This window comes from Mustela nigripes, chromosome 16, assembly GCF_022355385.1.
Source record: "Mustela nigripes isolate SB6536 chromosome 16, MUSNIG.SB6536, whole genome shotgun sequence".
In the NCBI taxonomy this organism is placed as follows: Eukaryota; Metazoa; Chordata; class Mammalia; order Carnivora; family Mustelidae; genus Mustela; species Mustela nigripes.
The window spans coordinates 57,712,629-57,734,635 of NC_081572.1; the positions used below are offsets into that span (position 1 = coordinate 57,712,629).

Consider the following 22,007-nt stretch of genomic DNA (forward strand, 5'->3'; position numbering starts at 1 on the left):
ACCGGGTGTTTTTCTCTGATTTTATTTTTCATATTAATATTCTCACACAAAAATCACCGAAAATAGGGGTAGGGTTGGGAAGACCCCTCTGCCCCTAGGGCAGAGAGACAGTGCAGTGCGAGGGGGCGGGGCTGTAAACCCCCCAGCCCTCCGCAGCCCCAGCGTGGGAGAGAAAAACCACCCACCGAACAAAAATAAATCCCCGGAGAAACTCATCCCGGGGTGTCCCTGCCCCAGTGAGGCCCTGGCCCTGGGCTGGTTCACGCTTAAAAAGAAAAGGGGAGGAGGGGAGGTGGGGTGTGAGGGGATGGTCCGTGTTTTTAAAATTGGCCGGGGCTGGGAAGGACGGGGTTCCTTTCCTCATAGTTCTTTCTTTAAAACTTTAAATTTTTTTATTTATTTATTATTATTATTATTTTATTTATTTTTTTTTTTTTTACAAAATACCATTTCAGTTCCCACTTCTTCCCCTACAGTACAGGAGTCGCTCACCCTCAGGCGGGGCTGGGGTTGGGTCGGGAGTGGGGGCCTGGTCCAAGAAAGTGCAGGACGTCGGGGAGGGGAGCGGGTTTGAGCACCATGAGAGCCCGGCTGGCGCCGCGGGCGGGCGGGCGGGCGGGCGGAGACGGACGGGCCGGGCCCGGACACACACTGGGGCGCAGGGAGAGGCCCGCGGCGGGCGGTCCCCGGAGGGGCGGCGGGATGGCTTAGGGGAAGGGGGGGTGCGGGAGGTCGGGTTTTCCCAAAAATGAATAAATAGAGGTGAGTGGGACTGTTATAAATTAAAAACAAAACAAAACAAAACAAAAACCCTAAAAAACAAAACAAAAACCCAGAAAATACAAATCATAACCAAGTGAATAAACAGAGACATGTACAGGGGTCACAGCTAGCATTGGAAGTAAAAAAGGAGGTCCTGGGGGAGGGGTAAAGCCCATAAAAAGAATCTCATTAAACCTCGGCTGCCGTAACGTCTATGTACATGCACGGGCCGCGTGCCTCTGCGCCCGGCGGGTGGGCGGGCGGCTGGCAGGCGTGAGGGAACCCGTATGTGACCCCCGCCGCCGCCGGAGCCTGGTCCTTGTGTCTCTTGCTAGAAAGGCCAAAGTCGGTGAGGGGAGGCGCTGGTGGGCGAGGGGCTGCCAGCCCCCTCCCCCGTCTCCCATTTTTTTTCCTTTTTTCCTCTTATTTGTTAAAAAAAATTTTTTTTCTTAATAAATTAAGTGAAGGGGAGCTGCCAATGGGGTGGAAGGGCTGGGCCCGACCCCCTTCCCGGCCAGAGGCGGGACCTAGGTCCAGCCCAGGCGTGTGCTGGTGGCCCCGCGGCGCCCTGCGCGCGGGCGGGCGGGGCGTCCGGCCTCATCGCGACGTGCTGGCGGGGGCCTGCAGGGAGAAAGCGGGCATCGGGCTCAGCTCAGCGGCGGGCTGGGCGGCGGCGGGTGCGCCGCGGGAGTGGAGAAGGGGAAGAGCCCGCCCGCCGCTGCCGCCCGCCCGGGCCTCACCAGCGTGAAGGCGTCGTAGGCCTGCGCCAGCTCCTCGGTGCGGTACTGCTCCAGGACCACCACGCCCTGCAGGCCCGCGCTGCGCCGCCGAGCGCACGCTTCGCAGTGCACCAGGTACGTGTTGCGGCTGCCGTTCTCGCTCGTCACGAACAGGATGTTGAACACCTCCACCTGGGACCCGGAGCGGGGCCATCAGCTGGGGGGTGGGGGCAGTCCCGGGGACGGACAGGGAGGGGGGCAGTCGGGGGCGGGCGCACTCACGTCGCACTCGTTGCAGTAGTAGGCGGGCTCGTCCTTGACGCGGCCCTGATAAGCGATCTTCTTGCCGGCGCGCACCAGACTCTCGCGCTGCACCTGGCAGTGCTTCATGGACTGCAGGAGGCAGAACCTGCACACGGTGGGGGCGAGGGCGCGGTGAGGGCCAGAGGGGGATGGGGGGGTCACAGTCCCTGACCTGGGCAGCTGTCACAGCTGACATTTCGTGTGGCTTTCGTCTACTTGGATCAGAGAAGAAGAAACGGCCTGGGAGCCGGGGCCCATAGCCATCCCAACGCGGGCACAGTGCGGGACACGGGGTAAGGTGGGGAGCCGGGTGGCGCTGGACAGGGAGCACTAGACCGAGGCCTGCTCAGGTGGAGAGGGTCTGCTTCCCACACGGGGCCCTCACTTGATCATCTTGAACAAGTCCGGGTCGCTGATCTTAACCGTGCGAGCCACGTTCCAGGAAACGTGAATCATGGGCACGATGGATTTGACGTTCTTCACCTCGTTCCACTCATATCGTTCCAGGGCCAGCTGGTACTGATAAGCTGCGGGCCAGGGGGGCGGGGGGGGGGGGGGGGAGACTGAGGATGTGCTGCCAGCCGGGACCGTGGCGGAGTGGGCAGGGACAGGCCCCTTCCTCACAGCAGGCTGCACTCCCGCCCCGCATGCCCCCGCCCTCTCACCAGTGAGGGGCCCCACGTTCCAAGCGATGTTGTTGCACCAGCCGGTGGCCTGCACCCAGTGCACAGTGCCCGCATTAATCCACACGAGGTCTCCGGGTCGCTGTACGAAGCGGTACACGGGGATATTGGAAGCATAAAGGTCATCCAAGATCGGCCACCAGGAACCAGTCAGGTAGTCCACACCGTGCCTGCGGGGTGGTCACAGGGTCAGAGGAGTAAGTCTGAGGACCCCGGGCCGGGCCTGTCGGACGGGCGGAGGGACGGGAGGGAGGCAGGGCGGCGCGCACCGGTCGCAGAAGGCGCTGATGGTCTCCCAGTAGTGCTCGTGCACCGCGAACCACTCGCAGTCGCCAGGGCCAATGTTGATGTTGACGGAGCAGAAATTGTTGTTCTCCTGGTGGCCTGCAGGGGGCGACAGAAAACGGCGTGGCTGGCCGGGGTCAAGCCTGCGCTCCGCGCCCGGCCCACCCTCGCACCCTCATTGGCTGGCGGAGGCCCTGGTAGCAGCCCCGCCCTCCGCCCCCCACCTCACAGGTACGCACGCCCCTGCCAGGAGCGCACCTGGCGTCCGGCTGCCAGGGACCTTCATGTACAGCTGCACCGTGTTCATCCCCAGGATGGTGTGGCCCACGTGGCTCAGCATGTTGCCGGTGGACGTGACCCGCATGAAGGCGGGCAGCTTCAGCAGCTCCTGCAGCTGGGGCTTCCACCTGCGGGGGCAAAGGTGCCACGGAAGTGAGAGGCTACCCGCCCCCGCACCCAACTCTGCCCACCAGGCGGCGCTCTGGTCCCGCCCCACTGACCTCTTGGCATCAGACAGGTCGATGTTGGTGCCGAACTTGATGATGTGATGGTTCTTCGGGTCGGGAGCGCTGCTGGCAGGGCAAAGGGCGCACGGGTTGGTGGAGAGGCACGAGAACTAAGGAGTGGGGAAGGGGAGGGCCCAAATGGACCTACCTGGGAGGGGTCCCTGTGGTGCTGTCTGGCTCCTCAGACTCCTCATCCTCACTCTCCTTCTCCTCCTGCTTGGCCACAGAGGGGTGGGCGCAGGCCTGGGTCAGCACCCGCCCCGGGGTGCCCCCATCACAGCCCCCAGATCCCTACCCCTGGGTCCAGCCAGGCGTGCGTCCCTCACCTGCAGGGACTCCTGGAAAGACGAAGCCTGGTACTGTGCGTACTTGGCAATGGTGGTGTGGGAGCGGGAACTCTCGCAAGGCCAGATTTGCCGTGTGCCCGTCAGATCCCAGTTTTCATCCGAGGGCTGCTGCACCTGCGTGCGTACCTCCACCGTGTGCTCGCCGCTTGCTTCCACCAGCGTCTTGGTGGAGAAGAGGCCCAAGTCTGCAAGGGAGGACCGAGCAGGGCGTCGGGGCAGGGGCAGAGGGCAGGGAGCGTGGGCTTTCTTACTCCCTGAGCCTCTGATGCAGGGTTAGCCCAGGAGGACAGGGGACAAGGCCAGCCCCACAGGCAGCTGGGGCAGTTGGCCCTTCCCAGACCAGGCTCTCATCTGGGTCACCCCCAATGCCACCTCCCAATGCTGCCCTGAGCCGGGGCCCCTCCAGCCATGTCCTTGGGTGTGCACGGGGCCACAGGCACACGGCACCTGGCACTCAAGAGGTGCTCAATGAATGGAAGTTTCCTTAAGTCATCACTGGATCCAAGGAGATGGGGTGAAGTGAAAGCCTAGAAAGTGCTTCCAGGAGCTCAGCGGAGAGAAGGGAGGCCATGTGGGGAGAAAGGACGCTCCGGGTACACGGGAGATGTGATTTTTATGCTTCTGTGTGGTTTCCCTTCCTACGTTTGTAGCTTTGTCTGAAATTCTGCACAATAAAGGACTGGAAGAGGGAAAGCCTCAAACCATGGGCTGACCCAGGCCCTGTGTAATCCGTGCCCTCACTCTCACTGCCAAGAAAACTGAAAGGGACTCCAGCCGGGTCCTGAGATACATCCCTTTCCCTCTGCCCGCTGCTGGGGACACACACAGATGGGAGAAAAGCCTGAGACCGGCAGACCCATCACTGAGTACGGCCTACGTAGGACTGAGGAGGGCTTGTGCTGGCCGCCAGCCGGGGGTCTCCAGGTTTCGGGGGCCCTCAGATGGCTCTGCCCCACACCCCCTGCCACACTCACTGAGCCGCAGGGAGCCCGCCAAGCCCCGGATCACGGTGATGGGGTTCCGAGGGTCAGTACAGAACTGCAGCAGCACTGGCGAGAAGGCATCCCGTTTGCTCTCCAGCTGCAGCAGGAGGAGACAGGGCAGGGGTGAGGCTCGGGGCCCACCCCCACCCCCCACCGGCCCCCAGCACGGATGCGAGTCTGATGGCAGGGGTGGCCCACGTACATAGATGCTGGGGGTGGGCGGGTTGAGTTTTTCCCGGGGCAGCTTCTCCTCTGTGTTTATCTTCGGTTTCACAGACTGGGCAGGGGAAAGGTAGGACTCTCGAAATTTCCCTTTCACCTTGGCGTTCCTGCAGGGAGGACAGACAGACGAGGGCAGGGCTACCAGGGTGACCTGGCAGGGGCAGGGGGTCCCAGGCGCCGGCCCCTCACTTACTTGCTGGCGCGCACCACGTCGGCGGCGCAGTGGCTGATGGTGAGGTCTGCCATGCGCAGCCTCCGCTCCTCCACCTCAGAGGCCATGAAGGTCTCCTTGTCGCCGCTCTCTACCTTGATGAGACGGATCTTCAGCTCCTTGGGGGGCCCCTCACTAAGGGAGCGCAGCTTCAGCATGTCAGCGCGGCTAACACCAGGGGGCCCTGCCGCTTCCTCCCGGGCCTTCTTCCCAGGCCCGGGGGTGGAGGGGGGCATGGGCTGGGCAGAGGGTGCAGGAGCTGGTGGAGGGGCCGGAGTTGCCGGTGGCTTGGCCTTGGAGGCCCCGCCGAGATCAGGCCGGGCCTTCTCGCGCCCCTGGATCTCCTCGCTCTGCAGGTCCAGGTTGCCCAGCACCCGGCGGCTCTTCTCTTTGGGGGCCTTGGCCTTGGTCTTTGCCCTGCCCTCTCGGGGCCGCCGACCCACGCCATCCTTGCAGGCCCGCCGGTGCCGCCGGTGCTCCTTCTGGTGCTCCTTCTGCCGCCGCTTGCCGCTGCCTGGTCCTGCCACCACCCCCACCCCACCGCTCTCCTCCCGGGCCTGGGCAGGAGGCAGCAGTCGCTCAGTCCCACTGTCCACCGGGCCCGCCACGTCCACCGGGCCCGCCGCGTCCACTGGGCCCGCCAGGTCTGTGGTGCTCCGGCCCACCCGCTCCACGAGGGTCTCACAAGCCCGACTGATCTCTTCTAGCACCTCAGACTCAGACCGAGCAGGGGGCAGAGGCAGGGGTGGGGGCGGTGGGGCGGGGGTCATGGGGCCCGGGGCTGGCTCTTCGCCCGCCCTGCGCTCCCGGGCCCAGGGCCCGCCTGAGGTAGAGAACTGAGATGACGAGGAAGCGGAGGGCTGCGGGGAGCCCTGGGCGCTGGGGGCCGCTGAGGTGGGTGGTGGGGCGGTAGCACCTGACGGGGGGCCGGGGGAATACTGAGTGGTGGCCAAGGGCCCGGGCCGGGTGGCAACAGCTGCTCCAGACCCCCGGTAACAGTACTTCTGTCCCTCCAGCACGGAGGCCAAGGACTTGAGCAGGCCAGCCGGACCGGCCGCTGGGGGCAGCGGGGCGGCCGAGGGCGGGGGCTGGGGTGGGAACTTCGCAAGAGGCGGCGGCGGTGGCAGGGCTGGTGGTGGCTTCTTCTCCTCTTCCTGGGTGGCTGTGGCGGTGGTGGCGGCCGTGGTGGTGGTGGCGGCGGAGGCGGAGGCGGTGGCAGCCGGGGCTGTGTCACTGGGGAACGGAGGCTGCAGAGATGGAAAGGGCTCCTTCAGGGGGGGCGGGGGGCCCACACCTGCCTCCTGCTGCTGCTGCTCTTCCTCCTTGCGGATGGACTCGTCCAGCATCTTCATGATGTTGGCCAGCCCGTCGGGGAGGATCTTGAACTCGGCCGGCTCCTCGAACTGGTCCTCCAGCGGGGTAGGGGGAAAGTCGAAGAGCCGCGGGCCTCGGGCAGGCAGGTCCCCAACCCTGGGCGGCGCAGGCTGGGGGGCTTTATTCAGGGGGCCTGGCGACGGCCCCGGCCCCACCTCGGGGGTCTTTGGGAAGGAGACCCTGGGCCGAGGGCTCTCCGGGCGCCTGAAGCTTCCTGAGGTATTTTGGTGGCAGGAGGAGGGAGGAGCTGGGGGCAGGTTAAGAGTCAAGGGTGCGAGAGGTGGGTCCTGGGGGCTCAGTGTGGGGCTGGGGGGCCGGGGAAGGGGGTCTAAACTTCTGGCCAGGTAGGGAGGCGGGGGGAAGGACACAGGCCCCGTAGGGCTGCTGCTGCTGCTGCTGGTGGCTGGGGGGGCGGGAGGGGTGTGCGAATCCTGAGTGCCCACAGAAAAGCGGGGAGCCGGAGGCCCCAAGAAGCCCTCGCGGTGGGGGAGGGGTGGTGGGGGAGGACGGGGGCGTCCCTCAGCCCCGAAGAAGAGCTCCTCTAAGATCTCCCCGTCCTCACGGGCTGCCCGGCAGGCCGGGCCCTTCAGCCAGGCAGGGGGCGGTGGGGGGCGCAGGAGACGGGGGCAGGGTGGCGGAGGAGGTGAGGGGGGCCCGGGCGGCAGGGACAGGTGAGGAGTGGCAGCGGGAGCCGCCAGGAACGGTTTCCGACTGCTGTGTGCCGAGGGCCCCAGGCGGCCTTGGTGAGAGGAGACGTCCAGCGCGGGGGTCTGGTAATGGTCAGCGCCGGGCTGCGAGAGGAGGATAAGGGTGGCGGGGGGGTCAGAGTGCCACTCCAGCTCCCCCACCTGAAGAGGAGCTCCCAGGCCGGTGCCCCACTGCGCCCACCGCTGGCACTCACGATGCCTGGGCTCGGCTCCGCGCCCCGGAGACCGGTGTTGCTGCTGCTGCTACTGCTGCTGCTGGTGGTGCCGGGGAGGCCAGGGGGCCGGGAAGGGGCGTAAGGCACGCAGGCGGTGGTTGCTGCTGGTGAAACGCTGGAGTCCATCCGCGACCTCTGAACTCTGCTCTCTCTAAGGTCACTTCCGGGGGGACGGGTGGCAGGCGGGCAGCCATGGCTCTCTGCTCCTGGGGGGCGGGGGCCGGGGCCTGGGGGTGCGGCCGGGACCAGCCGGTGGCCAGGGGGGTGCGCGGTGTAGGCCGGAGCCGGGTATGGATATGGGTGGGGCAGCGGGTGCCGCTGCTCCTGTGGGAGAGGAAGGAGGGCCACCAATGAGGGACGGAGGACAGAGGACGCAGGCCTGGCACCCAAGCAGTGAGGGGCAATGGACGGGAGTTCACCTGGCGCTCCGGGGGTGCCGAACCCTTGCGCTCGGGGCCCCAGACGTCTCCATGCAGGGTACTCCACAGCCCTGGCTTGGTCAGCTGAAAGGGAGGGCTAGTGGCTAGGCCAGGCAGGGGTGGGGGCGGTGGTGGCGGCGGCGGCGGTGGCGGCGGTGGCAGTGGTGGTGGTGGCAGCGGCAGCCCTGGGGGAAGGCCAGTCTAGAAAGACACAGAGTGTGAGACCCTACTCCGTCCCCCAGTCCGGTCCTCCGGCTATTTCCCTGCTCAACTTTCCACATACAACCATACCTGCTCTGAGCTGCAGCCTCTCCTGCGCTTGCCTCCAGGGCTGAGGCCCTCATCCCCCGAGGGGCCTGAGAGTGCCACAGGAGGCACGGGCTGCACCACTGGGGGTTCAGCGGCTCGCTTCACTGGGGGACCTCCCCGCTTGGCCCCGTAATTCCGCTTGTGCTGAAGACAGAAAGGGGAGAGAGAATGACACAGCTCCATACCTGGCCCGGGCCTCCTCCCTAGCCCAGCCGGCCCCGGTCTCACCTCGAGGTGCAGCAAGTTCCACACTTGTTCCAGGGGAGGCAGGACCTTGGCTCGGTGCTGGCAGGAGCCGGCATGAAAGTTCCAGAACTGGGCCTGAGAGCAGAAGCACACATTAAGATGAGGGTACTGAGCGCGGAGGCACAATCCTGCCCCCGTCCCAGGGTCTGCCTCATCCTACCTGCTGCAGTCGCCCAATGCGGGGCCCCAACTCAGCCAAGCTTCCTCCGTAACGAAGGGCGCTGTGGTAGCAGCGGATGGCCTCCTCACTGTCATGCTCAGACTCGTACAGCTGCCCAAGCTGCTCCCACAGCCCTGGCTGGGCCGGCTCTCGGAGCAACGCCTGCACACAGCCATGCAGGGATTCCAGCTTCCCATGGAGGGGTCTTGGGGAGGGGGTCCTACAGAGCAAAAGGGGTTGCGGACATTGGGGTCAGGCTTCGGGGAACTCTTCCCGGGCCCCAGACTTACCTCCCATCCCCAGCACGTTTGAATCTTCACTCACCCTGGAGCATAATATGGTTTGTTGGGGTGCCCGGAACTACTGCCATGTGAAGGGGGTAGGGGCGCAGAGAGGGGGGGCTGCCCGATGCTGGCAGAGCACCTAGAGAGAGAAGGGGTCTGTTAACACGCAACAACGTTACACAGTCCTGTCTCTACCTAGGAAGGAGGGGACTGAAAAGCTAAGAGAGAGCAGCGGAGGACGACATTGAGGTCCACAGAATGGCAGAAACCCAGAGAATGACACAGAGACTGAGGAGTTGAGGGGATGGGAAGGGTGCCTGGAGACAGAGAGAGGCCCCAAGTTCTCACCTGCCTCCAGGCAGCCATGCGCTACGAGGAGGGGGATGGGGCGGGCAGGAGCTCCAGGCCCCAGCACAGCTCAAGCCCCCAAGGGCAAAGGCTTCCCGTGCAGCGCGGGCCCCTGGAGGGTCCACTGCCCGATGCATCCAGCCTGAGCCAGGGAGAAGAGATTACAGTCTCAGTGGGGGCGCAGCCTGAGCCAGCAGCCTGCACACCACCAACCCGCCCCGGCCTGTCCCTTACCAGGTCAGCAGTGGCCCCAGGAGCCCTGGAGATCGGGCACGGCCCCCTGCCCCAGCTCTCTGGGGCGACGGTCCCGCTCCAGCCGCTCTGACAGGAGTGCCCACTGCCCCCAGACGGCCACCCAGAGCCCTTCACAGCCAATTCTACAAAGGAGAGGAGGAGAAGGAGTGAGGTGAGCCGGCCAGCACACGACAGAGGCCCGGGGCTGGGCCGGGTGGTCATCTGCACTGGGCGTCCGCCCCGGCTTTCCCTGAGGGGAGGCCCCCGGCGGCCCAGGGCGACGGCGAGGCGCCGGGACCGAGGGCTGGGAGCGGCCCAGGCGGCCGGCGGCAGCTCGCAGTCGGGAGCCACTGGGGAGGACGCACAGCGGCGCGGCTGCTTACCCGGCCTCCGTGGGAGCGTCCTCTCCCGGCGTCGGCGAGCTCCCGAGATCTGGCCAATCACAGGACTTCCTCTCTCCCCAGCGAGCCAATCATCACCCGTGTCTCCGCCTCAGTAACAGCCTGGCCGGGACCAATGAGAGCGAGGTGAGCCCGGCCGCTGCCGGCCGGGGGAGGAGGGGCGGCGGAGCCGGTCAGACGGGCTCGGCCTGGGGTGACCCCGGTGTGACCCCGTGGCTCCCACCTAGGGTCTCCACCTCGGGCCCGGCGCTCGGGCCGGCGGCGCCGGCGGGGCCCGGGACCCTAGCGCGAGAAGGCGGCGAGTCGCACGCTCGGGCCGGCCTGGCGGACGGCGCTACCCGCAAGTCCCACGCACCCGCGGAGCCACCGGCGCTCACGCCGCGACCGCCCGAAGCCGCCCCGCGCCCCGCCGCCGTGAGACCGACTGACAGCCAACGGACGCCCCGCGCAGGCAAAGGGGTCGCTCCCCTTCCTCACTTAACCCCGCGCACTGCCTCGCCCCCCACCCCGAGTGCCTCCGGGAGCTGCGGAGGGCTGGCCGGTCACGGCGACTTCTCCGGTAGCCAGACCCGCCCGCGCCGCGACCTGAGCGCCCCATCCCCGACGCCTGACCCCATCCCAAACCACGGTCAGGCCCCCAGCCTCGTACCCAGTTCCTTGAGCTCCTCTACTTCCCCGCCTGTCCAGACCTTCAATGCCAACCGATCCCCCAAACCAAAATCTCCCTTCAATCCCCCCAACTTGTGAGAAGTCGCGCACCGCGGTCCCGAGTGGCCCCTCTCGCGTGGCTCCCGTATCCTCTGTGCCCTTCCCCGTCGGGGCCACGCGGTTCCCCGCGGCCCACGTGGCCCCCGCCCCCCAAGGGAGGGGGGATTTCGGGGGTTGCCCGTGACGTGGCTACTTGCGCAGCGGAAGCGGCGTGTGTAAGTGTAAGAGGGGGGTCCTTCGGGAGGGAGGAGGGCGGGGCCCGACAGGCGGTGACATCACCCCTGTCCCACTCTCACCGCCCACTCCCTTAAAGAACCCAGAACCCGTTTCACTTCCTCCTTCACCGCCACCACTCCCCCCCCCCCCCCCCCCCCCGCCCCTTCCCGTCGGTGCTGCCTCGACCCACGACGGGCGCCTCGCTCCCCTTCTGAGCACCTTCCCTTTGGCCCCAGTTCTTCCCTCTCGCCTCTCTGAACCCAGGCTCCCCGTCCCCGCGCCTCCCCGTGGCCTACCCCGCGTCCCTGCAGGTAGGGCGCCGGCTCCGCTCCCGGGATCGGTCCATTGAGAGTCTAGAGTACAAAGAGCTGCGAGAGGCGAGCGTAGAGTACAAAGCGGCGGGGGCGGGGCCAGCGCTCCAGCTGGAGCTCGCGCCGGGCAGGAAGCCGGGGGAGAGCGCGCTACTAGGGGCTGGGGGCGGCTGGAAAGTTCGCCTTCGCCGAGAGAAGTCTGCGCCGTGGGGAAATTTCCACCCAGCCCGCAAGGGCAGGCGGGTTTCTGGGGAAAACAGTCCTCCCTCCGCGGGGCAAGGTCGTCTGTTTACAGGCTAGCTCTCGGACCCCGCAGGTCCCGGCGCGCCCTCCCCGCCGAGGCCGGCTCACGCCCGGGCTCTGCGGACCCTCTCCGCGGCTCTGGCGGAGTTCCTGCCCTGAGCCCTCTCTCCTCGCCACACAGACTTTTTCTCTCAGTTCCCAAGCCCTGGCACGAGGAGAGCGCTTAACGCCGGTCCCAGTGTAGCCCCGGCCAGAGTCCCCGACCCAAGTCCCGGACCACTCAAGGGAAGACGCGGTGGGGAGGGGAGACCGGGGGTCCGGGTATCAGGGGAACAGATCCCCGCTTGCGAAGGGGCGCCCAGGGCGCCGCCAGTTACCAGGAAATGCAGCTTCCCCTAGTGCGATGATGACACTTCCCCTCCACCACTTCCCCTTTCCCACGGGGAACTGACTCAGCTTTCCCTAAAGCACTGAGCCCCGTTCCTCCAAGCCCGTTTCCACCTTTGTCCGCAACCCCCCACGCCGGCACTCAGAACACAGCAGCCCTCACTGGACAACAAAAACTTCCTGTACACTAAGCACACACTCTCGCCAACGACCACGGATCCCTGTCCCCACCCGGGACCCAGGCGCCTGACTCCCCCCCGCCACCCCCCTCCCCACACACACCATCCGCCTCCCGTACAAAGACCTCCCTCGGGGTCTGATTCAGGCTTGGGGTGTGGGGGGGGGAGCGTGAGTCACCCAGAAAACCTTCCCCTATTCCCACTGACTGACTCAGTCCCCGCCTCCCTGAACACACACAGACACACAGTCAGAGGCAGACACAACTCAGCCCACACACCGCTCACCACCGGTCCCGCGGAATTTCCCCTCTCGTCTTCCCCCACGACGGCCCCTCCCCGCGAACGCCAGCCTAGACGCCCCGCTCACACCTGTTCCCGCAGGCGGCTCGCGGTCCACTCTCACCTCCACTCTCGCTTTGGGGCAGGAATAGCCCTCCCCGACTCCCGGTGTCCCTACTAACCGAGGGGAGGGGGCAACCACGGGCAGGCACAAAGACAGACGCCCACAGACTCCTCGAAGGCAGATGAGAGGAAGAAGCACGCGGCCGGAGCCAGGCTGGGAGGACGGTATACTTCTGGGGCAGACATTCCATTCCAGCCTCTCCCGCCCGCCCCGTGTCTCGGGGGCCAGCCGCCCAGAAAGGGTTAATTCTTCTCCTGCCGAGGCCACGCCCTCTCCATCCGGGCACTCCCGGCTGAGCCCAGCTCCGCCCCTTCCATCCGGGCTCTGGACTCAGGGACTTTAACCGACCCCCTCCCCCGCAGCCCCGAGAGAGACCCACTCCATCAATCACACCCACTTAACCCTCTGCGGGCTTGAGCCCGAGACACCCCTCGGCGCAGCGCTGGAGCCGCGCGGGGCGCGGGCTGAGGGGCCAGACGTGCGCACGCAGACTCACATGCCGGCCACAGACAAGACCCCGCAGACACGGTGTTCCCCCGCAGGCGATCGGCAGACGCGCGCCACGCGCGCCGAGCGGGGGCCGGTCCCGGAACGCCGCCGCATCCCGGTCCCCGCCAGGCCTCCTCCGGCCCGGTGGAAGCGAGGGGTTACAGGCTCGCTTCTTACCTGGGGGAGGGGGAGGCGGAGGGGAGGGCCGCCGGCTGGGGCGCCGCTGTGACTCAGCCGCCCGGGCAGGCCGCCCGCTCGGGATTCCCTTCCCCAGCCTTCCCCCGCCGCTGGCCCCTCCCCGCCCCCCACCGAGGAGTGACAGTGCCGGCCCCGGCCCGCTATGTGTCACTGCGAGCCTTGTGTCTGCCTCTGACTGGACCGCTGTGTTCCCCAGTGTGTCTGACAAGGTCGGCTGTGTGTGGGTCCCGGTGTCTGTCTCAGTGCACCTGCATTATCTGCTCATCTTGTCTCCTTCAGGGCCTGCATCGGACGCGTTCCTGTCATTATGCCTGCCTACATGACTCTGAAGGGCTGTCTCTGTCTGTGTGTCTGCCTGGCTCCTGTCTCGGTCTTTTGTCTGGGTCTGCCTCTGCATCACTTGCGTGATCACGTGTGTCTCTGCACATGCCCTTCTGGGTTTGCCTTCATGTTCCTGAACAGAGTCTGGGAAACACTGGAACAGGCTGACCCTGCTGACTCCTCGCCTCACTGCCCGGAATCCTGACGCTTGCTGGATCAGTGATCCTTCTGTTTGAGTCAAATATTTGGGCGTCTGTCTGCCTTCAATCAAGTTCTGTCCTATTCCTTAAGGTCCTTGCTTATCCTCCCAGCTCCCTGCAGCTCCCATTATGATGGTAATTGCTAGCATTTCGTGAATACTTATTACATGCCTGCCACCGTGTTTAAACACTAAACATACATTTTTAAAACGTCCCCCCACCACCACCCCAAACCTAAAGTAGGAGGTACTTTTTTTTTTTAACCCCATTTTACAGATGAGGAAATTGAGGCTCAGAGAGGTTATGTAACTTCGCGAAGTTCACTCTGCAAGAGTGGAAGGGCTGGGCTTCTTCCCAGGGCCTCAACTCTTTGCACTCTTCTAGAAGGCCTCTGTCCTAGTCTCCATCCCTTGGTTTTATCCTCACAGGCCATCTCTTGGGTCAGCCTGCCCCCGGGGTTCTACCAGAGACATCTCTACCATCCCAAATGTCTCACGTCCTCTACAGTGGGTGTGGGCAGAAGACTGTGTAGCAGATCTCAGAAGCCATTGCTTTCTTGGCAAGAGAGCGCATTCAGTTAACACATTCATTCAACACAATTCCACTGAGGTAACCCAATGTGCAAACCATCCTGCCAAACAGAGACACAGAGGAGAAAACAGTCCCACTCAAAAATTCAGTGAGTAGCGGAGAAGAGCGGCACACGCTCGGAGAACTCAAGTCCCGGCTTAGGTATCATCTTTTCTCCTAGAGAATGAGGGATGGAAGCTTGGCCTACAGAGCCTCAGGCAGAAAACTGGCAGAAAGAGAGAGGTGAGGAGAAGAGGGCTAAGACTTAAGGCGCTGGGCAGCCTGCAATCGCTGTAGTGCAGTGGGAACAGGACGGACCAGAAAGGGATCTGGAAGGAAAGGTGAGATGCCACGATTGCCATGGCAACAGCAGGCGCTTGTGCCAGGGGCCTCCACTACCTCTCCGAATCAATTTCCAATCACCATCCACAAACCAGACTGTTCAACAACTCTTCTAGGGCACCCCCACCCCAAGAAAAATCCCTCCAGGGTAGCTCACCTCTACCACACCGCTTGCAAACTCTAGCTCAAGTCCATTCAATAAGCAACTGACTTGAAGCACAGGGGTGTCCGGAGGGGGAGGGGGGGGCTTGGTGGTCGTGGAGAGGCTGTGAAGCACCGGGCTGAACCACTCAGAGGCAACAGAGGGGGGGCTCCATAAACCAGGAAGGCTGAACCACTCCAGCATCACATGGGGGGATGCATGCCACGAGCTGGACTGGACCATTCTGGGGAGTGGGCATGATCCAGACCGTACCACTCTTCCTCAAGCATGTGGCAGCGAGCAGGACTGTTGCGGGTTGGGGGAGGTGTTGCTCGGGGGCAGGACTTACCAGATGGAATCTGATGTGTCCTGTCTCATTGGAACCAGTGCCCCAGCAGTGGGGTGCAGCAGACCACTGTGGGTGGGATGGGTGGTACTACCGGGCTGGCATGGTGCCTGGGGGAACCTGAAAGAAAAAAAAAAGCCAGTTAGAAGTGGGGTCTCCCAGGCCGGAGTATCTTCCTGTGCTCCCTGTCTTCTTGAGGAGCAACCAGCCGCTGGTGGTCAGATGGGATGGGAGAACCTGTTTCCGTGGCAACCAGAAAAAGCCATCCCCAAAGTGGTCCTCCAGCCTTCTTCCCCTTTAGGAAGCAGCTTGGAGCAGGGGGTGAGAGGCACAGGCGATGGCATCTGTGTAGGTCGGCGGTGGACACCTTACTCATGATGCCTCCTGGGACAGACCCCTCCCGCTGAGTCCCGGGTCCCAGAGGAGCCCCGTCTGCCTCTGACCTCCACACCCAAGTCAGCCTCCATCCCAGCCCCAGGTGTGCGCACCCTGGCCTTCAGCTCAGCCTCCTCCCTCACCTTATCACGACACCAGTCAACCCCACCCTCTGGACTCTGCCCCCTCCCCTTCCCCCAGGCGGGCACAGGCAGGTCTCTGCGAGCAGCACAGGTGGCCAGACTAGACCAACGGGCCCAGCGGGGAGGAGCCTCTCTCCGAACAAGGACTGACTCCGGGCCTGGGTCTGGACATGGCCTCTGCCGCAAGCCTCCCTTCCATCCCACCCCTCAAGGCCATATCCTGTTTCTCCATCACCTCCTTCCTCTATGTGGCCCAAGAAGGTGACAGAGGCCCACCCCCTCCCCTCCTGTCACAGACAAACAGCTAGGTCTTTTAACAGAAGTCCAGGGCCAAGAATCAGGTGTCCACCTCGGATCACACCTAAGTCTTGCCCGTCCTCAGACTCAGTCCTCCTCAGGGACCCATGGTTTCTGCCTCCTTAGCAACCATGCTCGGCCTTTAAGGTCCCAGACACTCGGGCTCCCAGTGCAGTCTCTCCATTCCCTGGCCTTCCAGCCGACATCCTTCCCCCTGCCCCAGAGACTCAGGCCTCCAGCCCCCAACCTCCATGATGCAATGTGCAGCAAGGTGCCGGGGCTGCTGACGACACGGGCCCGAGGGAGATGCTACTCCTGACCCAGGCGGGGCCCCTCCGTGTGCCAGGTCATGGGCAGCTGCAGGCTAGGGAGGCCAGACAGGCAAAGTTCTCCTGCTGGAGAAGGAATCTTCCAGGACAGAGACGCTGAGAATGTGTGGGGAAAGAGAGAAAGAGAGAGAGAGATAGAGAGAGAGAGAGAGTGTGTGTGTGTGTGTAGTGTTTGTGTATGGGGTTGTGTTGGAGGGGAAGGTCAAGCCTAGAGAGAGGGGAGTGGCAGGCCTCAGGACACACCAAAGAAGGAGTGAGGGGCAGCCAAGGGGGTCACAGGAGTGTGTATGGGGTGTCTGGACACCAGAGTGGGGGGGAGGGGCCAACAGCCATTTAAAGGGCCAGCCCCAGAGCTTTAATCCCTCACCAGCCCTGGCCCCAAGCTGGAGGCTCTAATTCATCTGTCCAACAGCTGGGGTGGGTGTGTGTGTTGGGGGGGGGCATGTGGACGGGAAGGGAGAGCTGGGGGAGGGGCTGGGGCTTTCTTGTGCACAGAGCCAAACAACAAAAGGGGAAGCTGCGGAGCAGCTCCAAAGTGCCCAGGCCTGGCTGCTGACCTGCAGACCCACCAGCAGTCCCCACCTGATGGCCCACAGACTCCACAGTCTGCACTCAAGGGCTCTTGGCCAAGGAGTCCAAGCACCCAAAGGTGGGGCCCAGGAGAAGGCCCAGGCTGAGTGCCTCCCTTCCCCCTGCAAGCTGTCACCCCTCCTTGCAGGTCTCAGCCACACCATCCTGGACCTGGCAGGCCCCACTACAGATCCAGCCTCCCCAGACGCGGCCTGCCGGCTCCCCCTCCCGCCGGCTCCGGGTGGCAGTGGCCACACCAAGCCTGTCCCTTTAAATCATTACCACCCCTGATTGTGTGCACAAACCGAGGGCCCTACCCCCCAGGCAGGCAGCTTGCCACCTCCCCCCCAAGAGTCCCCAGAAATGTGAGGGCCATTTAAAGGGACAACAGGGAGGCAGCCAGGTCTCCAACTGCCCCCACCCCCACCCCACACACACTCCCAGACCCTTTCCCCAGCGACACACAGCCCCTTGCCCCTCCAGAGGGCCCCCCAAATTCCGGTTCTCTCCCCACCCCTAGAGACTGCTAGAAGGAGAAAGGGGGCCAGAGTTGGGGGGGCGGGGAACAGGGGGAGCGAGAAAAGGACAGGGACTGCCTCCTTACTCAGAGCCCCAGGGGACAGGTCGGAAGGCAAGCAAAGCCCAGAGAAGCAGCAAGACAGAGCCCCGATAGGTGCCGCGGGCAGACCTAGGGCGCAGAGGCTGCCGGGCGAGGGGAAGGGAGTCGGGCTGCACGAGACAGCGGCGCGGCCAGCAGGCGACAAGCCCAAGTGGGGGAGATGGAACAAGGAAGGCCAGGGGAAAGAGGCAAGGCCAGAGAAAAACGGGGAGACAGAATCGGGGAAAGGGGTCATCCGGGAGGGTGTGGAGGAAAATCCGAGAAGGGAGGGCGAGCCCGGCCAGGGTTACCTGCTGGGTGTCTGTCCCCCGGCGGTGCCCCCGGAGTCCGGGTAGGGAGGGGGGGAGCAGCAGGGGGGGGAGTGGGGGCTCGGGGGGCGGGGGAGACGGTCCCTCCTCTGCCTCCTGGGCCTGCCCCGGCGCTTGCAGCCTCTGCCTCCCTCCCTCCTCCTCCCCGTCCCTGAGTCCCGGAGTCAAACAAAGAACTGTAGCAGGCTCTCCCCAACCCCCTCCCTCCTCCTCCTCCTCCTCCTCCTCCTCCACCTCCTCCTCCCCTCCCTCCCTCCCCACCAGCAGGCTCCCTCCTCCTCCCTTCCGGTCTCTTCCTTTAACTACCCGACCCCCCCCCAGCCCCCAGCACTAGTCTCCCTCCACCCACCCACCCAACCTTTTACACACCCCTCAGCCAAGCCCGGTCCCCGCAAAGAAAACTGTGGAGTCCCTCTGCTAAATGGAAAGGCCCCAGAGAACAACATGGGAGGGGACCCGGGTCTTGCTTAAAAATCAGGAACCACAATACAATTATTTTATTTTCACGGCCAGAGGAATAGTCTGAGTTGTTTCTTCTCCAAGAGGAGAGAAATAAAATTAATAATCCTAAAGAAAGCAATACAAATCTGACTAAAGCCCTCATCAAATAAAGTGCACAACGCAGGGAAAGCTAATCCCCCTCCCTCCCACCCACCAAATTAACACCAACTCCCCACTCCTCCCTGACCAACTCCTGAGGTCCTGGCCAGGCTGAAGCCAGTGGAATAACCTTCATCGTAAAAATAATAACTATCCACATTTAACGAGAAAGAGCCTTTCCTAACAACCCTTCGTGCAGTATTTATTCTGTGCCAGGCCCTGTGCTAAGTGTTTTGCATAAATACTTAGCATAAATTATCTCAACCCCCCCCCCCCCGCCGCCTAGAAGGTATGTATTGATATTTAAATTTTCCAGATTAAGAATATAAGGCTCTGGAAGGTGGTGACCTTTCCAAGTCCCTATAGCCACTAAGTGGCAGAGCTGAGAAAGGAATCCGGGTCTGATCTGACAGCTCTAAGGTGCATTACAAGAAAAATGAATTTTTTTTTCCCAATTATTATAACCAAACCCCAGGAATTAACTCAATAGGGAAAAGCCCCGGCAGCTATGAACGGAGCCCTCCTCCCTCAGTGATCCACCCACCCACACAGAATAAAGACCCTGACTTTTCAGTCTGAGACCGTTTCCTGACCCTCTTCCTCACTGCTGGGGTGTCACTGATCCAGATCAGAGGTGAGCTACGGTCCAGTGACCCCTCCCACACCACACGCAGCTCTCCAGGGAGTTGCTATCTTGCAACCACTCACTCCCCCTTCAACTCAAAATGGGGAAAGGGGCAACAGGACACTTGGCAATGCAGCAGGTGGGAAAACAGAAAGACGGCTGGGAGGCTCTTTCAAAGGGAGGAATTGCTGGGAAGGAAAGCTCTCCCCACCAATCTGGGGCAAAATGCCGCAGGGTTCCCGTAGCCCAGCAAAAGGGCAAAGTCTTCGGGCCACACCACACCCGTGCCCCTCCCCCTCACAAAACTCCAGGCCAGGGTTTCCCACCTGCAGGCTGCTAAGGCCAAGGAAAGGGAGAGGGAGAAAAGATGGCACGGGGTTGGAACCGGACTCGGGGCAGAGGTTGGGGGGCGGGGGTGCGGGATGGAAAGGGGAGGAGGCCTCCAGCCTGGCAACCGTCCCAGGGCACGTGCACTGGTGACATCATCCCAGGCCACCTCTAGCACAGACCTTTGACCCCTAGGGGCGGAAAGGGGCCTTTGGCTAAGCTTCCTGGGAAATAGCCTTAGGAATTCTGGGAGCCCAAAAAGCAGGGGAGGGAAGGAACCCAGGCGGCTTGCCTTTATCTCTTCTACCCCCAATGCGGCTCCAGTCCCCGGGACTCGGACTTGTTAAGGCTCCTCCTCCCCGCCTCCAGCCCTGACCTCCCAACCCACATTTCTGACGGAGTCCCGACACGCCTCTCGCAGATACTATGCCTTCTCTCTCTCGGGCGAGATCGCGGGTGGGGGCCGGGGGCAGAAGGTGAGGGACGGGGGCACCGGGTCCCGCGGGGCTCCGTCTCCCATCTGCGGGATCCCCCGTGGCCCAGCCGGCCGCCAGCCGGAACCTGTCTGGGTCCCCAGCTCTCCAGCCCCTCCCCGCGCAGTTCCAGGGCGGAGTCTGTGGAGTTGAAACCAGGACACGGCGAGAGGAAGAGTTATATAACCGGGAGAAGCCGAGAAGGACGAGTGGAGACCGGGACACACAGCCCAGAGGGAGCCCCGAGAAATGCAAAGAGCACGGGGGCGAGCGGGGAGGACACGTTAGGGATGGAAAGGATTCTGGTGTGCCAGCCGAGGGGAGGAATTCCCGCGAAAAAGGGGCGTCAGGGCCCGCAAGAGTCACCTGGGCCGTCCGGGGCTTCCCCGTAGCGCCCTCCCCCGCCACCTACAGCAGCTGAGCCCAAGCGAGTGAAGCTTCGGGAAGGGGCGCAAACACCCGTTCTGTTCCCCTTAGGGAGGCAACCTCAGCCGGAGCCCGGGAAGGCGGCTGCGGAGCCTAAGGGGCCGGAAACCGCAGCTCCGCCCAGCCCACCTGGGAGAGTGGGGCGCCAGCTGGGGGGTGGGTGGGAAACAGGTAGCCGGCCCCGCCCACGCAGGGCTGGGCACTAAAGGTTCGAGACCCAGCGAGAGAGGACCGGCGAGTCCAGACGCCCAGGTCCCCAGAGGCTGAGGAGCGCAGCCCAGGACTAGTTTGCAAACACAGACTCAAATGGGGGGTGGGGGGACCGTGTGCCGCGAGCGCCGACTCGCCGCGCAGGCGCAGGGGGGTACCCGGGCGCGTGCGGAGGAGGGAGGAGGGTGGGCGCGAGCGTGTGGGAGTGCACGTGCGGGTCCCGAGCAGCTCCCTCCCGCCTTCCTCCTCCTCTCCTCCTCCCCTCGCCCCTTTCCTGTGGCTCTATGAAGCCTCCAGCACATTGGCTGCCAGGGCCCTGATGTCAGGGCCGTCCGCCCGAGCGGATTGGCCGGATGCGAGAGTTCGGGAATCCGGCTCCCGAGTCTGGCTCTCCAGTTACTCCGGCAACAGGGCAAGCAACCCCCGGGAGGGCCAGCGGAGCGGCGCTCGGGGCCGCGCCTGGGTCCCGCCTCCCCCGGACGGTCGCGGCGCCCTCCTCTGCGGCAGCGCGGCTCGCGTCGTCCCCTCCGTCCTTCCCGGGCTCTCCGGGTCCCGGGGAGCAGGCGTCCCGCCCTCGACCTTCCCCGCGGTCGGCCCGCCCCCCGCTCGCCACAGACCGCCCCCCCACGCCCGGTCCCCAGGTAACGGCCATCAGCCGCAGCAGACAGGAAGCGAATCTGCGTCGCTTAGTAACCAAGCCGCGTGCCCCCTCCCCACTATTTACCGCGGCCCGGGGAGGCGGAGACTGAGTCCCAGCCCCCTCCCCACCTCTTGCCCTTCGCCCTCCCGCCCACAATTTCCTGTGAGGGGCAGAGATGACAGGAAGCCAGAGGCGCACCCCCGCCCACCTTTCTCTCGGGCCGGGCGGGGGGCTTCGGCCGCCCTCCGGGCCACAGCGCCCACCCCGCTCCCGCGGCTCCTGCTGCGTGTCTCGCCTTCGCCATCTCGTGGCTGCGCTGGGAAGGTCCGCACGGAGCCGGCTCCGGCGAGGGCGACGAGCGGCCGAGTGGGGTCAGCCCAGGGATGGAGGGGCTAGCGGGGTGCGGCGGAGTGGATGGAGGCGAAGGCCGCAGCAGGGAGGCCGTTAGCCGGCGCTCCCGCCGTGAGGGGCAAGGCTGAGGCGACACACCTCACCGTGCGGAGAACCGGAGGGACACCCAGAGGTGGCCCCGGGCCCGGAGACCCCTGCCTGCCGGGCCACGCCCGACAGCAGGGGGTGGTCGCACCGGCCCAGCTGCGGACTCCGACCTTCAGTCCTGCCCTTCTGTCAGGAGCCGCCCCGCCCCGCTCCGCCCAGGGTCGGGGAGGGGAATCCCAGCCCGAGGGGGACTGGGAGCCCTTTCAGGCCCCTCTGGACACCTGCACCCCCAACTCTTCTGCCTCCCCGCTCTTACCCCATCCCACCCCGCCCCGCCCTCTTCTAGGGTACCCTGGCGTCCTGCGCCCCGGTCTCCTTTTAGTGCCTTTGCCAAGACCCAAACGTCCATCCCCGGCTCTACCGGTCCTGAGACTCGGGCGTCCCGACCCCTGCGCGGAGATGGGTTTCCCCCTTTCAGACGCCCTCGCAGCTCCCCGTTACCTGTTTCTGGGGAGTCCCAGGTGCTCAGGCTCCCCGAGGTCTCCCAGGGGGTCGAGCGGGCCCCCCCCTCTCCCAGGCCAGGGCCGGGGGGGCCGCTCCGCCCCGTGGCGCAGTTGGATTTTCCAACACAAACACCGCCCCCCCTGCGCCCCAGCCCCGCCCCCTTCCCCGTGGTCCCGCCCCTTCGCGCGCGGGAGTCCCTCTCTCGGGCCCCGCCCCGCCTTCTGCGGGTCCCACTCGCCTCAGCGCTGGTGCGCAGGAGGATGCCGGATGCGGGGTGCCGGGTTCGGGGTGCAACGTACCGGGTCCAGCCCCGAGCCCCGCCTGACAAACCCTTATTCCATTCGGATCAC

At 64.4% G+C, this 22,007-nt stretch overlaps 1 protein-coding gene across 4 annotated transcripts; it reads right to left on the reverse strand.

Moving 5' to 3' along the window:
- Nucleotides 1–6: 6 nt before the first annotated feature.
- KDM6B (lysine demethylase 6B) lies at nucleotides 7–21,791 on the reverse strand. 4 transcript variants are annotated; one of them, XM_059379861.1, is made up of 24 exons: nucleotides 21,655–21,791; nucleotides 14,777–14,893; nucleotides 9,701–9,820; nucleotides 9,318–9,460; nucleotides 9,084–9,225; nucleotides 8,776–8,874; nucleotides 8,452–8,671; nucleotides 8,274–8,366; nucleotides 8,028–8,189; nucleotides 7,737–7,937; nucleotides 7,297–7,641; nucleotides 5,004–7,186; nucleotides 4,791–4,917; nucleotides 4,580–4,685; nucleotides 3,585–3,790; nucleotides 3,407–3,471; nucleotides 3,253–3,321; nucleotides 3,011–3,159; nucleotides 2,737–2,851; nucleotides 2,450–2,637; nucleotides 2,170–2,311; nucleotides 1,764–1,890; nucleotides 1,503–1,673; nucleotides 7–1,383 (listed from the first exon to the last, which is right to left on the reverse strand). In XM_059379861.1, exons 5-24 carry the CDS (start codon nucleotides 9,218–9,220, stop codon nucleotides 1,360–1,362), a joined length of 4,929 nt encoding a protein of 1,642 aa, XP_059235844.1. In that variant the 5' UTR covers nucleotides 9,221–9,225; nucleotides 9,318–9,460; nucleotides 9,701–9,820; nucleotides 14,777–14,893; nucleotides 21,655–21,791; the 3' UTR covers nucleotides 7–1,359. The 4 variants fall into 4 exon arrangements, with proteins under 4 accessions (XP_059235844.1, XP_059235841.1, XP_059235842.1 ...); XM_059379858.1 differs by having other exon boundaries at nucleotides 3,253–3,324; XM_059379859.1 differs by lacking the exon at nucleotides 21,655–21,791 and adding an exon at nucleotides 17,397–17,527 and having other exon boundaries at nucleotides 3,253–3,324.
- Nucleotides 21,792–22,007: the final 216 nt, after the last annotated feature.